Source organism: Chionomys nivalis, chromosome 11 (genome assembly GCF_950005125.1).
Source record: "Chionomys nivalis chromosome 11, mChiNiv1.1, whole genome shotgun sequence".
In the NCBI taxonomy this organism is placed as follows: Eukaryota; Metazoa; Chordata; class Mammalia; order Rodentia; family Cricetidae; genus Chionomys; species Chionomys nivalis.
The window spans coordinates 27468233-27484990 of record NC_080096.1 but is presented as its reverse complement, the minus strand read 5'-3'; the positions used below and the strand labels follow the sequence as shown (position 1 = coordinate 27484990).

The 16758-nt window shown below is 51.3% G+C and overlaps 1 protein-coding gene across 1 annotated transcript; it reads left to right on the top strand.

Moving 5' to 3' along the window:
* The first annotated feature begins 7740 nt into the window (after positions 1-7740).
* On the top strand, positions 7741-15379 carry Fhl3 (four and a half LIM domains 3). Its single transcript, XM_057784601.1, has 6 exons — positions 7741-7970; positions 12438-12614; positions 12723-12897; positions 13990-14159; positions 14246-14456; positions 14542-15379. Exons 2-6 carry the CDS (start codon positions 12459-12461, stop codon positions 14694-14696), a joined length of 867 nt encoding a protein of 288 aa, XP_057640584.1. The 5' UTR covers positions 7741-7970; positions 12438-12458; the 3' UTR covers positions 14697-15379.
* Positions 15380-16758: the final 1379 nt, after the last annotated feature.

Sequence of the window (16758 nt, the reverse complement as noted above, 5' to 3'; positions counted from 1 at the left end):
GAGGGTTTCTGTGAGTTCAAAGCTAGCCTGGTCTTACATAGTGAATGTCAGGCCAGCCAGGACTGCATAGTGAAATGAAACCCCTTCTCAAAAAGCAAACAAACAAAACAATACAAAAAAGGGTAATGATGGCACATTCCTTTAATCCCAGCACTCAGGAGGCAGAGGCAGGGAAATCTCTGTGAATTCGAGGCCAACCTGGTCTACAGAGCTAGTTCCAGGACAGCCATTGCTATACAGAGAAACTCTGTCTTGAAAAACCAAAATGAGAAAAGACAAGAAACAAACAAAAACTAGAAATAAGGTGAGTTTTACAATGCACTAGAAAGAACACTTTAAAACCACCTTTGGCTCTGCCACTGACTACTGGCGGTTTGACTTTGAGCAGGTTCTTTGACTTTAACGAGCATCATTTTTCTCATCCATAAAGTGAAGATAATAATAGCACGCTGGTCTTGCTCACGGGAGTATCAAGGGCACTGAGGTGCAGAATCGTATCTGTAAGCATGCAGAAGAGAATCACCTAAAAGCAGTAAAGTTATGAGTCCTTCACAACCATCAAAGACATGGCTGGCTGGCAGCCTTAGAGTGAGGTGGCGCGGTGTGCTGGTTAGAGCTGTGAACTGCAGTGGGAGTGTTCTGATTCCACCCCTGCTCTCATTTTTTTTTTTTTTGGTTGTTTTCTTTGTTTTTTTAAAGATTTTATTATGTATACAGTATTCTGCTTGCATGTGTATCTGTGGCCCAGAAGAGGGCGCCAGATCCCATTATAGATGGTTGTGAGCCACCATGTGGTTGCGGGAATTGAACTCAGGACCTCTGGAAGGGCAGACAGTGCTCTTAACCTCTGAGCCATCTCTCCAGTTTTTTTTTGGGGGGGGGATTTTTTTTAGACAGGGTTTCTCCGTAGCTTTGGGGCCTGTCCTGGAACTCACTCTGTAGACCAGGCTGCCCTCGAACTCACAAAGAGTCTCCTACCTCTGCCTCCCAAATGCTGAGATTAAAGTGCTGGGATTGCCGGGCAGTGGTGACGCGTGCTTTTGTTCCCAGCACTCGGTAGGCAGAGGCAGGAGGATCTCTGTGAGTTCAAGGCCAGCCTGGTCTACAAGAGCTGTCTTGAGCGATGGTGGCGCACGCCTTTAATCCCAGCACTCGGGAGGCAGAGGCAGGCGGATCTCTGTGAGTTCGAGACCAGCCTGGTCTACAGAGCTAGTTCCAGGACAGGCTCCAAAGCCACAGAGAAACCCTGTCTCAAAAAACCAAAAAAAAAAAAAAAAAAAAAAAAAAGAGCTGTCTTGAAAAACCAAAAAAAAAGGGGGGGGGGTGGAATTAAAGGTGCCACCATCACCCGGAGCCACCCCTGCTCTTAACCAAGAAAAGTTAGTTGTGCTGAGATTTGGTATCCACATCTAGTTGTAAAATAATAAAATAATATTATCCCCGCAGGATTATGGGACTTGAATAACATAAGTTTAAAACGCTTAGTGCTCTGTTTACTTGCTAGCAGGTTCACAATAAAATTATTCTGTCTCTGTTTTCTGGTTTTATCGGATTTGGTTTAGTCTCATCTGGTTTGGTGTTTTGAGGCAGAGTCTAGCTATGTAAGCCTGGCTGCCCTGAAACTCGCTAGACCCAGCTGGTCTCAGACTCACTGTGATTCTCTTGCATCTGCAGAGTACTTGGATTACAAGTGTGCACCAGCACGCTCAGCTATCGGCCTTATTTTTATCATCACGAAAGCTGCCTCTAAGTAGTACCAGAGAGAGTTGGACCCAGCAAGGCATTACAGTGGCATCTGGGATTGCTTGCTCTGTCTCTCTCTCCTCTCTCTCTCTCTCTCTCTCTCTCTCTCTCTCTCTCTCTCTCTCTTATTTTCTTTTCTTTTTTTTTTTTTTTTAATCTGTTGGCATTTGGATTCTTTTCCAGTACAGGAAGCTAATCCTAATCTTCAATGGACTCTTTTTTGTTTGTTTTTGATTTTTTTGAGACAAGATCTCACTATGTAGCCCTGGCTGTCCCAGAACTCACTATATAAACCAGGCTGACCACCTGCCGAGTGCTGGGATTAAAAGCTTGCACCACTACACAGGCTTCAACAGGTTCTTTAATTGCCTCCATTTTACATGACACTGGTCACCTCTCCAGTTGAAGAATGCCACATAAACCCTCTTCAGAGAGTCCAGGGGACAAATGGGTATGAAAAAGATCACACTATGAAGATTTTTTCCTGCTTCTACACACTTAATCTTTTCTCAGTTAGGTCCACATGTTTTAGGAAAATTCCATTTTGTTTGCCATCCTTGAAAAAGAAGTTACTTCATCATCTAGTCTGGGACCACCTTTCCAGCCTTATCTCAGGAAGCTTAGCTATCTGATGGAATGACCAGATGGCTGCTGTATCCACTCCTGACTTATCCAGCAGTATCTGGGGAAGCTGTCGCTGTACCCTGGAGGTGGGAGACTCTAGAGTTAGCCATAGATTGACATTGCACAACTACCACCTTTTATTTTGGTATTTAGAGCCCATCATCAAAATTTTTGTAAAGTGAGAGCAATAACTAGTTAGCATGGGTTTGGTTTTTTTTTTTTAACATACCATACACATGGTACCTACACACAGCATTTAACCGTGTTCTCTTTGCTTCCCTGCCTGTGCTCTGTCGATATCTCTCATTTTACCCTCTGTGACAGCCCTGTGGGCATGAGAACACAATGTTTCTATGGGATTTGAAAGAGAGTGTTTGTCAGGCTTGAGGCCTGCTCTGGGCATTGCGGTGTTAAGAGTGAGCAATATGCCCAGGGAAAAAAAGGGTGTTTCTCACTGGGAGGAAGGAGGTCTTGTGGTTTCAGGCACCAGAGTGATTCAGCATCCAGAGGAAGCCATGAGCAGCTTGGCAGAAGTGACGCTGAGCCTTCCTTTGAAAGCTCTCACAAGGCAAGAAGGCAAGATGGGGTTCCGTGAACTTGAGCTAGGGAAGTGTGTGCAGGAACTGCCTGGGTGGGAAAGGAACAAATAACCCACTTAACCTACGCGGGTGGCCAAGCACTCTGCTTCCAGCTCTGGCTCAGATGCACCTGTTTCCCAAGCAGGGGGAGAGGACAGATGGGTAACAGGGACAGAGAGTCCATGAACTCCCTGGGGCACGTCTTCCTGGGCCAATGGAAAGAAAGTGAGCAGGGAAATGTGAGCCCACTAGAAATGGAGAGGAGAAAGGAAGAAAGGACACAACCCCCTGTCCTAGGTATTCTCCCTCCCCCAGACTAGCCAGAGCCAAAAGTCTCCTAACTCTCTCTGACCTTTAGACTTCAAGGCCTAACAGTAGAACCTTAACGCTTGACCGTGAAGGGGGAAGAGGGGAGGACTCCCTACCTACTGAAGACTTATTCCATGGTTCCGTCAGTCCCTAACAATGGTATCCTCGAGGAAGAGACTGCCTTTCAGGGGTTCACTGACTACACAGGTAATGGTTAGGATCGTTTCTGGCAGGAGAATCTTTGACATTTCACAATCTGGGTTTCGATCTTGATTTTGTCATTCTTGGCAGTTACTTACTGTATCTGTGCTCCCCTCTCCATCTCTCTCCCTGTCCCCCACTCCTCTTTCCCCAGAGTCTCACTATGTAGGTCTGGCTGGCTGTATAGACCAGACTGGCCTCAAACTCACAGAGGTCTGCCTGTCTGTGCTTCTTGAGTGCTAAGATTAAAGGTGTGCACCACTACAGGCCCAACCTCCATTTTCCTATTTTTGTTTTGTTTTTGCTGCTGCAGGTTAATGGATTTTAATAGAACAAATAACTATACAATAAAATTGTATTTAAAAATACATAATACTTTATGAATTTACATGTCATCCCACATGCTAATCTCTGTATCATTTCAATTTTAGTATCTGTGCTGTTTTCTCACCTTTGAGGAGAGGACGAAAAACATATATTTAGGACTGTTGAGACAGCACAGTGGGTAAAAGCACTTACTGTGATCCTGATGACCTGAGTTCAATCCCCTGAACCTATGCTAGCAGAATCTGATGAACTGCAAGGCCAGCAAGATGGCTCAGTGGGTAAAAGCACTTGCCACCAAGCCTGACTATTCCCAGGAACCACATGGCAAGAAGAACTTCTTCCCACAAGTTGTCCCTTACTTCCTAAATGCGTGTGCATGTATATACACACATATATACCCCAATTTTTTTTTTTTTTGAGACAGGGATTCTCTGTAGCTTTGGAGCCTGTCCAGGAACTCACTCTGTAGACCAAGTTGGCCTCTAACTCACAGAGATCCTCCTGTCTCTGCCTACTGAGTGCTGGGATTAAAGGTGTGCACCACCACCACCCGGCTCACTCCAATTTTTTACAATTTATTTTAATTCTTCTTTTTTTTTTTTTTTTCTTTTTGAGACAGAATTTCACCGTATAACATCCCTGACTGTCCTGGAATATGCTCTGTATACCTGGCTGGACTCAAAATCACAGAGCTCCAACTGCCTCTGCCTCCGAGTACTGGGATTAAAGGCGTGCCTGCATCTCCACTGCCCGGCTATTTATTTTTATTTATACGTATATGTTTGTGTTTGTGGAAGTGAATGTCACCCATCCTGGTGTCTGAGGAGGCCAGAAAAGGGCATCAGATTCCCTAGAGTTACGGGCCACTGTAAGGCACCACACATAGACCCTGGGAACTCAGCTCTTGTCCTCTGGAAGAGCAGTGCACTAACTGATTGACGTGGAAGGGCCCAGCTCACTGTGGGTACCACCCCTGGGCTGGTGGTCTTGGTGCTCTAAGAAACCAGGCTGAGCAAGTCATGAGAAAGAGGCCAGTAACACAGCATATTCCTCCATGGTTTCTGCTTCAGCTTCCACCTACAGTTTCCTGCCCTGCTTGAGCGCCTGCCCCAGGTTCCCTGACCAATGCTGTAATGTGGAGTTGTAAGATAAAATAACCTGGGGGCTGGAGAAATGGCTCAGTGGTTAAGAGCACTGACTGCTCTTCCAGAGGTCGTGAGTTCAATTCCCAGCAACCACATGGTGGCTCACAACCATCTGTAATGAGATCTGGTGCCCTCTTCTGGCATGTGTGCATACATGGAGGCAGAATGTTGTATACATAATAAATAAATCTTTTAAAAAAAAAAAAAGAAAGAAAGAAAGAAAAAAAAAAGATAAAATAACCCTTTCTTCCCCAGCTTGCTTTTGTCCATGGTATTAGAAAATAATCCCAAGCAGTCTTAGCCAGCAAAGCCATCTTTAAGAGAACTGACTCCAAAGGGTTGATCTCTGACCTTCACACAAGCACTCAGGTACACTAGCACTAGTACACACATGTGAGCACACTCAGGCAAATACATACACACACCACACACATATATACACTATATGCGAGTATGTAGATATGTATATGTGTGTGTGTTTATTCGATAATTACGTGCACTCATGTATGTAAAGGATTTAGGGAACACTGTGAAGTGGGAGCTCACGGAATCCTGGCTCTTGGGAAAGCCTTTCGGTAGCACTTCCAGCCATAGGGAGAGAAGGAAGACTCTAGATGAAGCAACTTCCCTGCTCGCTCATAACTCTCCCCTTCCTGAAGGCTCCTGTCCTAGTCAGAGATTCTATTGCTGTGAGGAAACACCATGACCAGAAGCAAGTTGAGGAGGAAAGGGTTTATATGACTTACACTTCCATCTTAGTCCATCACTGAAGGAAGTCAGGACAGAAATTCAAGCAAGGCAGGAACCTGGAGGCAGGATCTGATGCACCAGAGGCCATAAAAAAAAGTATGCTTCTTACTTGCTCAACCTATTTCTTTTCTTCCTTTGTTTTTTGTTTGTTTGTTTGTTTTTCAAAGCAAGGTTTCTCTGTGTAACAGCTCTAGCTGTCCTGGAACTAGTTCTATAGACCAGACCAGATTGGCCTCGAACTCACAGAGATCTGCCTACCTCTGCCTCCCAAGTGCTGGGATTAAAGGCATGTGCCACCACCACCCAGCTAGCCTGCTTTCTTATAGACCACCAGCCCAGGGATAGCACTGCCCACAGTGGACTGGGTCCTCCCCCATCAATCACTAATTAAGAAAATGCCCAAGCTAGCACTGTGGCACAGGCGTTTAATCCCAGAGGCAGAGGCAGAGGCAGGCAGATCTCTGTGAGGAGACCAGCCTGGTTTACAAAACCAGTTCCAGGACAGCCAGATCTACACAGAGAAACCTTGTCTCGAAAAACCAAAAAGAAAAGAAAAGAAAAAAAATTTAAAAAAAGAAGAAAATAGAAAGAAAGAAAATGCCCTACAGGCTTTCTGACAGCCTGTGGTTATGGAGGTGTCTTCTCAATTGAGGGTCCCTCCTTTCGGTAGCTCTAGCTTGTGTCAGGTTGACACAAAACTAGCCAGCACAGCTGCCATTATTGCCATCACCGCATCTCAGACAGACCCCTCTTGCTATTTACTTCAACCAGGAATAGTTGCTGCATCCCTCCAGAGGACGGGCCCACCCTGAGACTGTCTATTCACCCACTGGACTCCTGATCGCGGGTGCCTGGAAGGGAGCAGCGGAGGGGCGGGCATCCAAACTGAAGCCCTGTGTGTCATTCACTCATCCGTTATTTATTGCCTGCCCAGCGCCAGAGTAGTGGGGATGCAGTAGTCAACAAAAATGACCCAACCTCTGCCCTCAATGCGCTTGCAATTTAAGAATCAACAACACAATAATCAATCATTTAATTTTGAAAGGAAACCTGGCCCGGAGGCTGTCTTAGGACCCAGGAACCTGACACGGGCTATCGAAGGGGAGGGTCCTCACCAGCCTTAGTGGGGTCTTAATGTCTGCAGTACAAACCTGGTTGGATGCAGCCTTGGATCAGAGTGGCCTCTCTGGGCATCTCAATCACCATGGATACAAAGGTTATTTCCAGCGTTAGTTTGTTGTCTCTTCTTTTGCAAACAGCACAACAGAGTCTCCCCACCGCCACCCCCACCCCCGCCCTTCAGATCGAGGCTATTTATTCCTAGTGACAAGCCTGAGGATCCCAGGGGGGGTGGCCTCAAGGCCCTGGATGGGCCTGTGTCCCTGGCAGGCTCTAGTCCTCCCTTCCCGGCACAGGGTAGAAGTTGGAGGGTCAGAAACTGCAGAAGTCCCCTCCCTTCTCCTTCATCACCCCTGCCCGCAACCACACAACTCTCACAAGTCTTCACACCCCTCCCAAGAAACCCAAAACTTATGGGCCCGAGGATTAGGGTCTCCCTGAGCCGGGAAGGTCAAAACTATTCCTGGGGCACTGCAGAAACCTCAGTGCCAGGATACATCTGAGGTTGGGGAGGTTACTGCCTGGGCTTTCGCCACACAATTGTAGAATAAAGCCTTTTGAAATTGAAGAGTATAAAGGCTCTCTCTCTTTAGCCCAAGTTTCTAGAAAATGCCTTGATCTTCACGGGTAAGGCTATGCCAACAGAACCAAGAACACCCCCTCCCGCAGGCTGGATTAAGGCCTCCTTCACAAGCTAAGGTTTAGTTTAACATTGGGGATGAGCTAGGAGGAGATGATGAGGGGGTTTGGTCCCCAAATGGACCCTGGTCCTGGGAGTCCTACACCCCAGGCTTGGGATCGCTTCCAACAGTTCCCTTGGGTCGGAGGGACATAGAGGGGCGGGCCAGGCTGCAGGGGGCGGGCAAGGCGGGGCCGAGAAGGTCGGAGCGCCAGGTTCGGCTGGGCCGGGCTCGCGGCAGGCTGGAGGGGGGCGGGGTCTGGCCCCCGCGGGCGGGTTGGGGGCCCGGGGGCGGGGTCCGGGCGGGGCGGGCCAGCGCACTTCCTCGGAGGCTTAGGGCCGCGCGCCCACTCGCCCACACAGTCTGTCGTTGCTGGGTACCTCTCCGCGGCTCTCTCTGTCCGCTCGGCCCGGTCGGCAGGTAGGAGCCGCGGGGTGATCGGCTCTCGGCCCCACCCACGCCCGCGCCCGCCCGGCTCCCGCGCCCGCTTCGAGGTGAGCGTCCCCCGCCCCGTCTTCTTGCCCTAGTGCTCGCGCTGCGTTCGGGCCGGGGTCGCTGCCGGGGGTGGGGGGCCCCGCCACTGTCCCTCTCTGGGACACCCCCAAGCACCCCGAGCTCGGGACCACGCGAGCCAGCGTGGACCTCACCACTCGGCGCCTCCGGGCCGGGAGGGGACCGCCAGAGTTGCTGGGGGAGGGGACCAAGTTTGAACTAGAAGAGAGATCAGGCTTAGAGAAACTGAGGCTCTTAGGAAGCCTGGTAGAACAGACGAGGACGCGCGCCCCAGGAGGCTCCAGGAGCCATTCAAACTAGAGCAGAGATGGACGGACAAAGTTCTCGAGGCACTGCGGGGACCCGGGTGCTGCGAAACATTTTTAAGAAGCAAATGTATGACCCCCGGGGAAATCATTGCTAGCGCCCTTCCCAGGGCCTTGGAGAGGGCCCTGTGGTAGAAGCTTGTTAGACTAGTGCCTCCCTGAGGCCTAAAGAGACTTCAGAGTTTGAGACGCTGAGGGACCAAGACTTGGCTGCAGAGGGATAGATATCCCCAGAGTGTGGGGTCCCAGTGGGACACAGCTCCAGAGATACAGGGACACCTACCCAGACACAAAGACAGCAGCCCGTGAGTGCTGAGAAGTGCGGAGTGGGCTAGAGTTCGGGAAGAGAGACTCCTAGGTGCGCTCACTGACAGCTGCCCCAGGCCTGAAAAGATAGTGGCAAAGCTGGAGGGAAATTGTCCCCCAGCCAACCCATCCCCCAGGAGGCAGAGGACCTGAGGCTGTAAAGCTCCACTCAAGAAAGAGCCCCACGTACACACAGCCGCTAAGACAGCGCCAATTTATTTTTAAACTCAAATCTTGGACGCTCTGCTTCAGCCCTGGGGGACTGGGGGGGGGGTGAATGAAATGTTCCTCTCCTGTCCTCAGAGCAGCTGCTGGGATCTGCTCCCTACCCCCCTTTTCCCTGAACTGCTTTGACTTCCAGGCCCTGTTTGGAAGAGGGGCGGGAGAGTTTGGGGTTGGTGCCTGGTTGTGGGGGGATTAGTTTCTCCCCCCACATAAGTCTCCTGTCAAGGGGGAGGGGTCTGATCTGATTCTGACTCACAGCTGCAGGCCCTGGCCCGGGTCCTCCTAGACCTGGGATGGGGGTGTACACAAGAGTTGAGCAGTTGGCATGGGTTTTTGGAAAGATGTCTGGGTGTCTTCCAATGGCAGGGTTGGCAGCTGGGAATGAGAGCCAGCTCTAGTATCTCCTGTCCCTCCATGTCGTGCCCCCCCCCATCGCCCAACATCACCCTTAAGGCTGACTGCCCCCTCCATTACTACCAAAGCTTTTCTAGGCAGTCACTCAGTGGGGTATAGGACACTTCTGCTCCAGTTCCTGCCCATGCCCCTAGCCTGCCCTTGGTGTCTTGTGCTGAACTCTCAAGAGGAGAGAGACTCTGTCCTGCTTGCCTTTTGTGAGATGCGATGCAGTGGTGGTGGTATAGATATTTCGTGAATGACAAGGTGCCATGCAAGTGTGTACCCCGGTGAACTGCCCATCTGTAAGGTCATTAGGGTTTCTCTCCCTGGTGTCCGGTGTTGACCCCAGTGGTGCCCTCAGCTAGATCCTAGGCTCAGCCTTCACTGAGACTCTCTAAGTCACATCCCAGGCCAGCCCCTGCCGTAGATCTTCCTGAGACCCACTGTCTGGCTCCAGTAGGAGTGAGGAGCTTGGCGTAAAGAATATGCTGGCTACCGTTTACCTGGGACTTGCTATCGGCCAGATGCCTTACAGGGATTATCACATTTGAGCCTGACAGCAGTCCCAGGAGACAGAGGCAATGGTATCTCATTTAACTAGATGGACTAACCGTCCGAGGGCATGAAAAGATTGTACCCAAGGTCACAGGATCCAAAGTCAGGTTTATATTTCATGACTCAAGCAAACTGCTATACGCTGAACACCATACAGGAAGGAGACCTGTCATTCAGCTCCAGGAAGCTCACTGGTGTGTGTGTGTGTGTGTGTGTCTTGTTTTTTTTTTTATTATTATTTTTATTTATTTTTGTTTGTTTTTTTTTTTTGTGTGTGTGTCTTGTATAGAGAGCTGTGCATTAGTGGGGATAGCAGATGAGGGTCATCTAGAAGATCCACTGTCTCCTCTGAACCCTGCCTGCTACCAACCGGAAAGGAATACAGGACTGACTCTCTGCCATATTTTTAGTCCTCCAGCCTTGTGAGGGAATGGGGAGGGATTGGGGAGGAAGAGGAACCAGGATAGGGAGAGACAGGTAGGCCCTGGTGGTGTCCTTCACTCTGTCCTCATTAGAAACATAGGTTAAAGAATTGGGAGATTCTCGGAAGGAAGCAGAAGGCAAGCCCATACCCTATTTGGGGTGCCTCATTTCAGCATGCTGACTGGCTCTTACTGGCTCTGAGGGGGTGGATTCAAGGCTAGCCTGGGCTTGGGAAGGTAGCTGGGGCAGCAGCTGCTGCTGCTGCTGCTGCTGCTGCTGCTGCTGCTGCTGTCCAGACCCGGAAGGAAGGAAAGGACCTAGGGCACTCCCCCAGTGAACACATGGCCACAGGCCACCTGTATGGCCGTCTGTTGTCCAGTGGCTAGCAGCCCAGGCAATCCTCAGAAGCTGGGCCAAAGGAAACCAGGATCTGAATGACAGGGAGGGACGTGGGAAGAAGGGGGCTCTCTCCACCCTCATTATAACCGCTGCCCTGGGGACTCTCCACTCTAAAGACTTAAGCTTTGGTGACCTTGTGTCCTGCTTTGGGTGTGAACCCGGTGTCTCCCACTTTGTGGAAGGGAAGTTTGAACTCATAAGCTGCAAAGAGGCAAACCCTCTAGGTTTGAGACATCTGTTTCTGCCTGAAGTCTAAACTCTTAAGGCAGACCAAGGTGCTCTATGAGAATTTCCCTCTGCTGTACTTCCTAAGTAAGGCTTCTCCTTCATCTTAAGCCAGTACAGCTATGGAGAAGGGGGTTGGTAGGTTCCTTGGCACCCCTCTAACTTCCCCTGGCCTCCTTTGCAACAGTGACAGACACCATCCCCTTCCTGTGGGTCCTAAGGGATCTTCTTCACTCCCCAGCCCTTTGAGAGTTCACTTCAGAGTGGAGGAGGGTGGAGCTGGGAGACTCTGACTCTGGGGCCCCCAAGACTGGCATTGGCCAGCAGAAGAGACTGGGAACCCCATTTCCTTGCCCCCCCATTCTTCTTGCTCCTGTTCCAGAGGCAGCTGTGTGGGTGACCTCATCCCGCAAACACGCTTTGTTCCTGAGAAAATGGAAAGTGTCTGAGGTTTGGTGGGGGGCTGGGTGTCTGCAGCAGCAGCTCACTGGACTCCCCTTCTCTGACTCCCCATCAGGAAGAGACCTGAATGGGGCTGCAGGGGCTCCTGTGTTCTCACTTTCTCTTCTCTGGCCTTAAGCCCTGGGGAATCAGACAGCAGGAGCTGTCTGTCCAGATCCGGGAGGGGGCGGGGAGGAGAGGACATATTATGACCCTGGGCTTTTGCAGAGCTACCGGCTGAGACACCTGGTAGGGGTGGCAGGGGACACACTGCCCTCTCTCCACTTCCTTTCTGCCTCCCCCAGGCCTGTCGGTTTTCCCCTTTTTTCTCCCTCTGGCTGGCAAAAAGCTGACATCTGGCCCTCTGCGCTGCCACCAGCTGCGGCAGATGTTGCAGCCAAGACTGTCCAGGCTGGTGTGACCAGAGACACAGCAGAGGTGGTAGGGGAGGAGGCCGAGGGTCCAGCTGGGGAAGTCTGGCTGTGTCCAGCTTGCAGGGTTTCCTTCCTGCCTGAACCTAGGCTGAGCCTCCTAAGTGCTGGCTTGGCTGAATCTCCACCATGGGAGGAGAGGCCCAGCTTCTCACACCCCCCTCCGCCATTCATCAGTCAAGCTTCTCTCTAGCATTCCATTATTTCCTGCATCGGTGGGGAGTTGCGGAGGGGGGCCGGGGGGGCACACAGAATAGCCTATTCCACGCGAAGCTCCCCAGATCAGAACTCTAGATAAATGTCTCATCCCAGGAGTCAGGAGGTGAGAGTCCTGTCTATGTACATTGAGGTTGGTGGCCCCCTGTCCTGGCCTTTGGCACCCTAGGGACAGTACGGATAGTGGAAGCAAACCTCAGGCTGGGGCAGGAAATGAGTCACTGACCCAGGAAGAGCCCCCTCCCCCCAGATCAGCCAGGGCCTAGATAAGAAAACAACTTCTGCTTCCTGATTTTTTTCCTGACCCCTTCCTATCCTCACAGTTAAATATAGAAACAAACACCCAAGATACAAGCATGCCCTGAACCCGGGACTCTTGGGTTCCCAGAGCCATCTCCCCCATCCCCACCTGCTTTGATCTGGCATCTTCTATGCCTCCTGTCCTTTCTGAATGCAAAGAGCCCTTGTCCAGGGCTGTGCTAGAGCCCTTCTAGGTGAACTCTGCCCCACCTTGCGTTCCTAACAGGGCTTACTCAGCCTCACGACCATGAGCGAGGCATTTGACTGTGCAAAGTGCAGTGAATCCTTGTACGGCCGCAAATACATCCAGACGGACAGCGGACCCTACTGCGTTCCCTGCTATGATAACACCTTTGCCAACACCTGTGCCGAGTGCCAGCAGCTCATCGGGCACGACTCAAGGGTAAGGACCTGACCAGACAGGGGTGAGAGTAAGTGCAGACTGGTGGGAGGGGCCAAAGATAAATCCACCAAGCCCAGGTGCTACAAGTGCCCTGCTTTTTCTCCAAAGGAACTGTTCTACGAGGATCGCCACTTCCACGAGGGCTGCTTCCGGTGCTGCCGCTGCCAGCGCTCCCTCGCTGATGAGCCCTTCACCTGCCAGGACAGTGAGCTTCTCTGTAATGACTGCTACTGCACAGCTTTCTCCTCACAGTGCTCGGCCTGTGGGGAGACTGTCATGCCTGGTATGTCCCAGGGCCTCAATCCCTTTTGGGTAGGGTCTTTGGGTCTGCCCGTCTTCCAGGTGCATGAGGTTTGGCATAGGTAGAGATCTAGACACACTGCCTGTTACTGGAACGTGTATGGATCCGTTGTACATGTATGCTCTTGGGAGCCTAATGCGCACGGATTGGAGCTCCTAGCTCTACACACAAAAGCTTGGCAGGTACCCAAACTGACAAGCTGGAGGCTTTGTGGGTATTAGACCAGTAGACCTAGTGAACACCTAAGGACTTAACATGTGCGTAGCAGCTCACATACTCGATACTCACACAGGCTTTAGCTTACAGGAAGACTTGCATGTTTGGTCCATGCGAGGACTAAGGATATACTGAGATTCTCAGGGCTGCTGCATTGGAGCTGTATGTGCAGAGATCGGATTGTAGGCTTAAAGGTATGGTGTCCTGCATGCCTGTTAGGTATGCGAGGACTTAGCATGCGTGGAGAATGATATACCTAGAACATACAGAGGCTTAGCATGTAGTGAACCTGTTATTCCTGGGGCATTAGGTTTTGTGTAAGTTGCCTGGTTAATGGGATCTTGCCTGAGTGTTAAACTGGTATTTCTGGACAGGTAGTAGTGGTGCATGACTTTAATCTCAGCACTTGGGAGGCAGAGGCAGGTGGATCTCTGTGAGTTTGAGGCCAGTCTGACCTACAGAGCTAGTTCCAGGACAGCCAAGGCTATTACACAGTGAAAACTTGTCTCAAAAAAACAATAACAAACAAAAAAACCTGGTATTTCTGATATATAATTTATTTAGCATATACAGGGACAACATGAATTTTACACATACTTGATGTGTGTTTAGATAGAGTGCTATATGAGGCATGGAAGGTTTACTATATGTGCTTAGCATGTGCTGAACCATCATGTCCAGTTTGGTACAAGAGGTTGGCATATGAAACATATATGGTGAGAGTCTTACTTCGTGTGCAGGGATATAATCCTACTAGGTAATAGAAGCAGTGGGGACAGCTTGGGGAGTCTCAAGTTGACAGAGTGACCCTCAGGAACTTGGGACAAAGACTCTAAATGGGATTCCTGTTTCTCACAGGGTCCCGGAAGCTGGAGTATGGCGGCCAGACATGGCATGAGCATTGCTTTCTGTGCAGCGGGTGTGAGCAGCCTCTAGGCTCCCGCTCCTTCGTGCCCGACAAGGGCGCCCACTACTGCGTGCCTTGCTATGAGAACAAGTTTGCTCCTCGGTGTGCCCGCTGCAGCAAGGTGGGGGCTGGGCCTGTGAATTCAGGGGAAGACCCGTTGTGGGTGGGAATACTGATTCCCCTGCTGATGGCTGATGCCCCCCACAGACGCTGACCCAGGGTGGAGTGACATATCGAGATCAACCCTGGCATCGAGAATGCCTGGTCTGTACTGGGTGCAAGACACCCCTTGCGGGACAGCAGTTCACATCTCGGGATGATGATCCCTACTGTGTGGCCTGTTTTGGAGAACTCTTTGCACCCAAGTGCAGCAGCTGCAAGCGCCCCATCACAGGTGGGAGCAGTGGCGAGGCTGCAGGTAAGAGCATGGCAGTGGCACGGGCTGAGGCTGAGGGGCAGCAATGCCACCGGATCTGCCAAGCTAACTTGCACCTTTCCTCCAGGACTCGGTGGAGGCAAGTATGTGTCCTTTGAAGACCGACATTGGCACCACAGCTGCTTCTCCTGTGCCCGCTGCTCTACCTCCCTGGTGGGCCAAGGCTTCGTACCAGACGGAGATCAAGTTCTGTGCCAGGGCTGCAGCCAAGCCGGGCCCTGAGCCAAGGCTCCTGACTCTCCCCTTACCCAAACCAAGGGTTCAAGACTATGGCTCCTTTTCTGAACCACTTTTAGGATCCAGCCCCTCCTTAAAATGGGCCTCCACCTGCCCCTGTGCGGTGGGGGTGGGGGTGGGAGGGACTTCAGGATTCAGTCTCCTAATTCCATCATACCAACTGGTAGTCTCTAATCCAGGCCCCCAAACCTGGGATCTTGTGGAACACATATGACTTAAGCTCTCTCTCCAAGTCTGGACTCCAGAAATGAGTCCTCCCCTTCTACTTTTTTTGGGGGGGTTCCCAGATCTAGCTTCTTCCCCAGATCAAGACTCTAAATACACCAGTCCCCCCAAACCTGGACTCTGGAATGTAGGCTTCCTTAAATCTAGACTTCTCGGATAGATTTATAGGTTTCCTGAGAAGTCCTCAAAGATAGATTGCACCCCAGTTTGACCTCATCCCCATCCCACCCCTATCTCTGGGCTGAATGATCCCACCCCTATCTCTGGGCTGAATGAAATTGTCTGGATAGCAGATTTGGAGCTCCCTGGTTAGAGGGTCATAAGGTACAGGGTGCTGTCCAGCCTATGAGTACCATTTTATTTCGGCTCCATGTTGCCCACAGACAGGCAGGAGGGGCTGGCTCGCCCCACTTCCAGATTCTGCAATAAAACAGTGTGAGAGAGCACAGGTCCCGTGTATTTGTCGGGAGGGTGAAGGAAGATTCTTGGCTGAGTCAGGCTTTTGTAAACCTCCTAGTGGGCGGGCCATGGGGTGGGGATTCTCACCCCAGGAAGAGGATCCCCTTTGGCAGCCACGCTAGTCCCTCTCTAGTTTGGCCAGTCTCCCCACTGCTGGCGGAGGGCTTTTTCCTCTGGGAGGGAGGGAGGGATTGGGAGGAGTGCCAAACGGAGCCGGATGGCAGTGGGTTTCTTGGTCTGGTACACATCTTCTCCCCACCCCCAACAACCCTGCCCCAACCCGACGTACAAGCACGGAGTTCTGATCCCCAGTTGGGCCCAGACCCTCAGGCCCCTTCCCCCTCTACCCAAGGATTAGTGGGGGCGGCTCAGAATCCGCTCGCGGCCGCACGTTTTTTTGCCAAAAAAGGCAAGGATGCAGCTGCACGCGCCGAGGAACATCTGGATCCGATTCCCAGCATGAATGGGTCATGGCCCCGCCTCTCGTGATTCACTGGCGGGGGTGGGAGTGAGCCTAAGGGGCTGTCCCCCGAAGTGGGGCGATGGGGTGGAGCACTCTCCTGCTGGCCGCCTAAGTCTGGGGTTGGCCCCTGGCCGCTGTCTCAGCGGTCAGACTGTGGCGGCAGGTACGCGCCCTGGTGACTACGCAGCCTCTGAAGGGGGGGGAGACCGGGGGGGGGAGGGGGGCGGGGGCGGGGGAGGCTGCCAAGAGGAAAAGTGAGAGTGTAGTATCTCAAGGCGCACGCCTTTAATCCCAGCACTCGGGAGGCAGAGGCAGGTGGATCTCTGTGAGTTCGAGACCAGCCTGGTCTACAAGAGCTAGTTCCAGGACAGGCTCCAAAACCACAGAGAAACCCTGTCCCGAAAAACCAAAAAAAAACAAAAAACAAAAAAAAAAAAAAAAAAAAAAAGAAATACTCCCTAACCCTGGGCTGGCCTTACTGCAGATTCTCAGAGATGCACACTCCCGAGTCATCTGCCCAAAATCACAAAGACGGTCACCTGAAGATCGAGATTAATGTGCTTTATACTGGCAGTGGTTGGCATTTATTGGGCGAGGAGGTGCATTTTCTCACTATATAGCCCAGGCAGATTCTCCTGCCTCAGTCTTCAGAAAGGGAGGATGGCAGGTGCGAGACAACCGCCACACTCACTCAGCACTGTAGTTGGGTTTGTTTTTGTTTGGTTTGTTTTGGTGTTTTTGTTTGTTTGTTTTTCGAGACAGGATTTCTCTGTGGCTTTGGATCCTGTCCTGGAACTAGCTATTGTAGACCAGGCTGGCCTCGAACTCACAGAGATCCGCCTGCCTCTGCCTCCCGAGTGCTGGGATGGGCTTGCTTTCTTTCTCTCTTTTTCTCTTTCT

What these genes read in the sequence shown, in the direction of transcription:
- Fhl3 (XM_057784601.1), top strand. Translation starts at nt 12,459, where the DNA reads ATGAGCGAGGCATTTGACTGTGCAAAGTGCAGTGAATCCTTGTACGGC. An exon ending in TGGGGAGACTGTCATGCCTG is followed by an intron (nt 12,898 to 13,989) that starts GTATGTCCCAGG and finishes TGTTTCTCACAG; the next exon opens with GGTCCCGGAAGCTGGAGTAT. An exon ending in GAGCAGTGGCGAGGCTGCAG is followed by an intron (nt 14,457 to 14,541) that starts GTAAGAGCATGG and finishes CCTTTCCTCCAG; the next exon opens with GACTCGGTGGAGGCAAGTAT.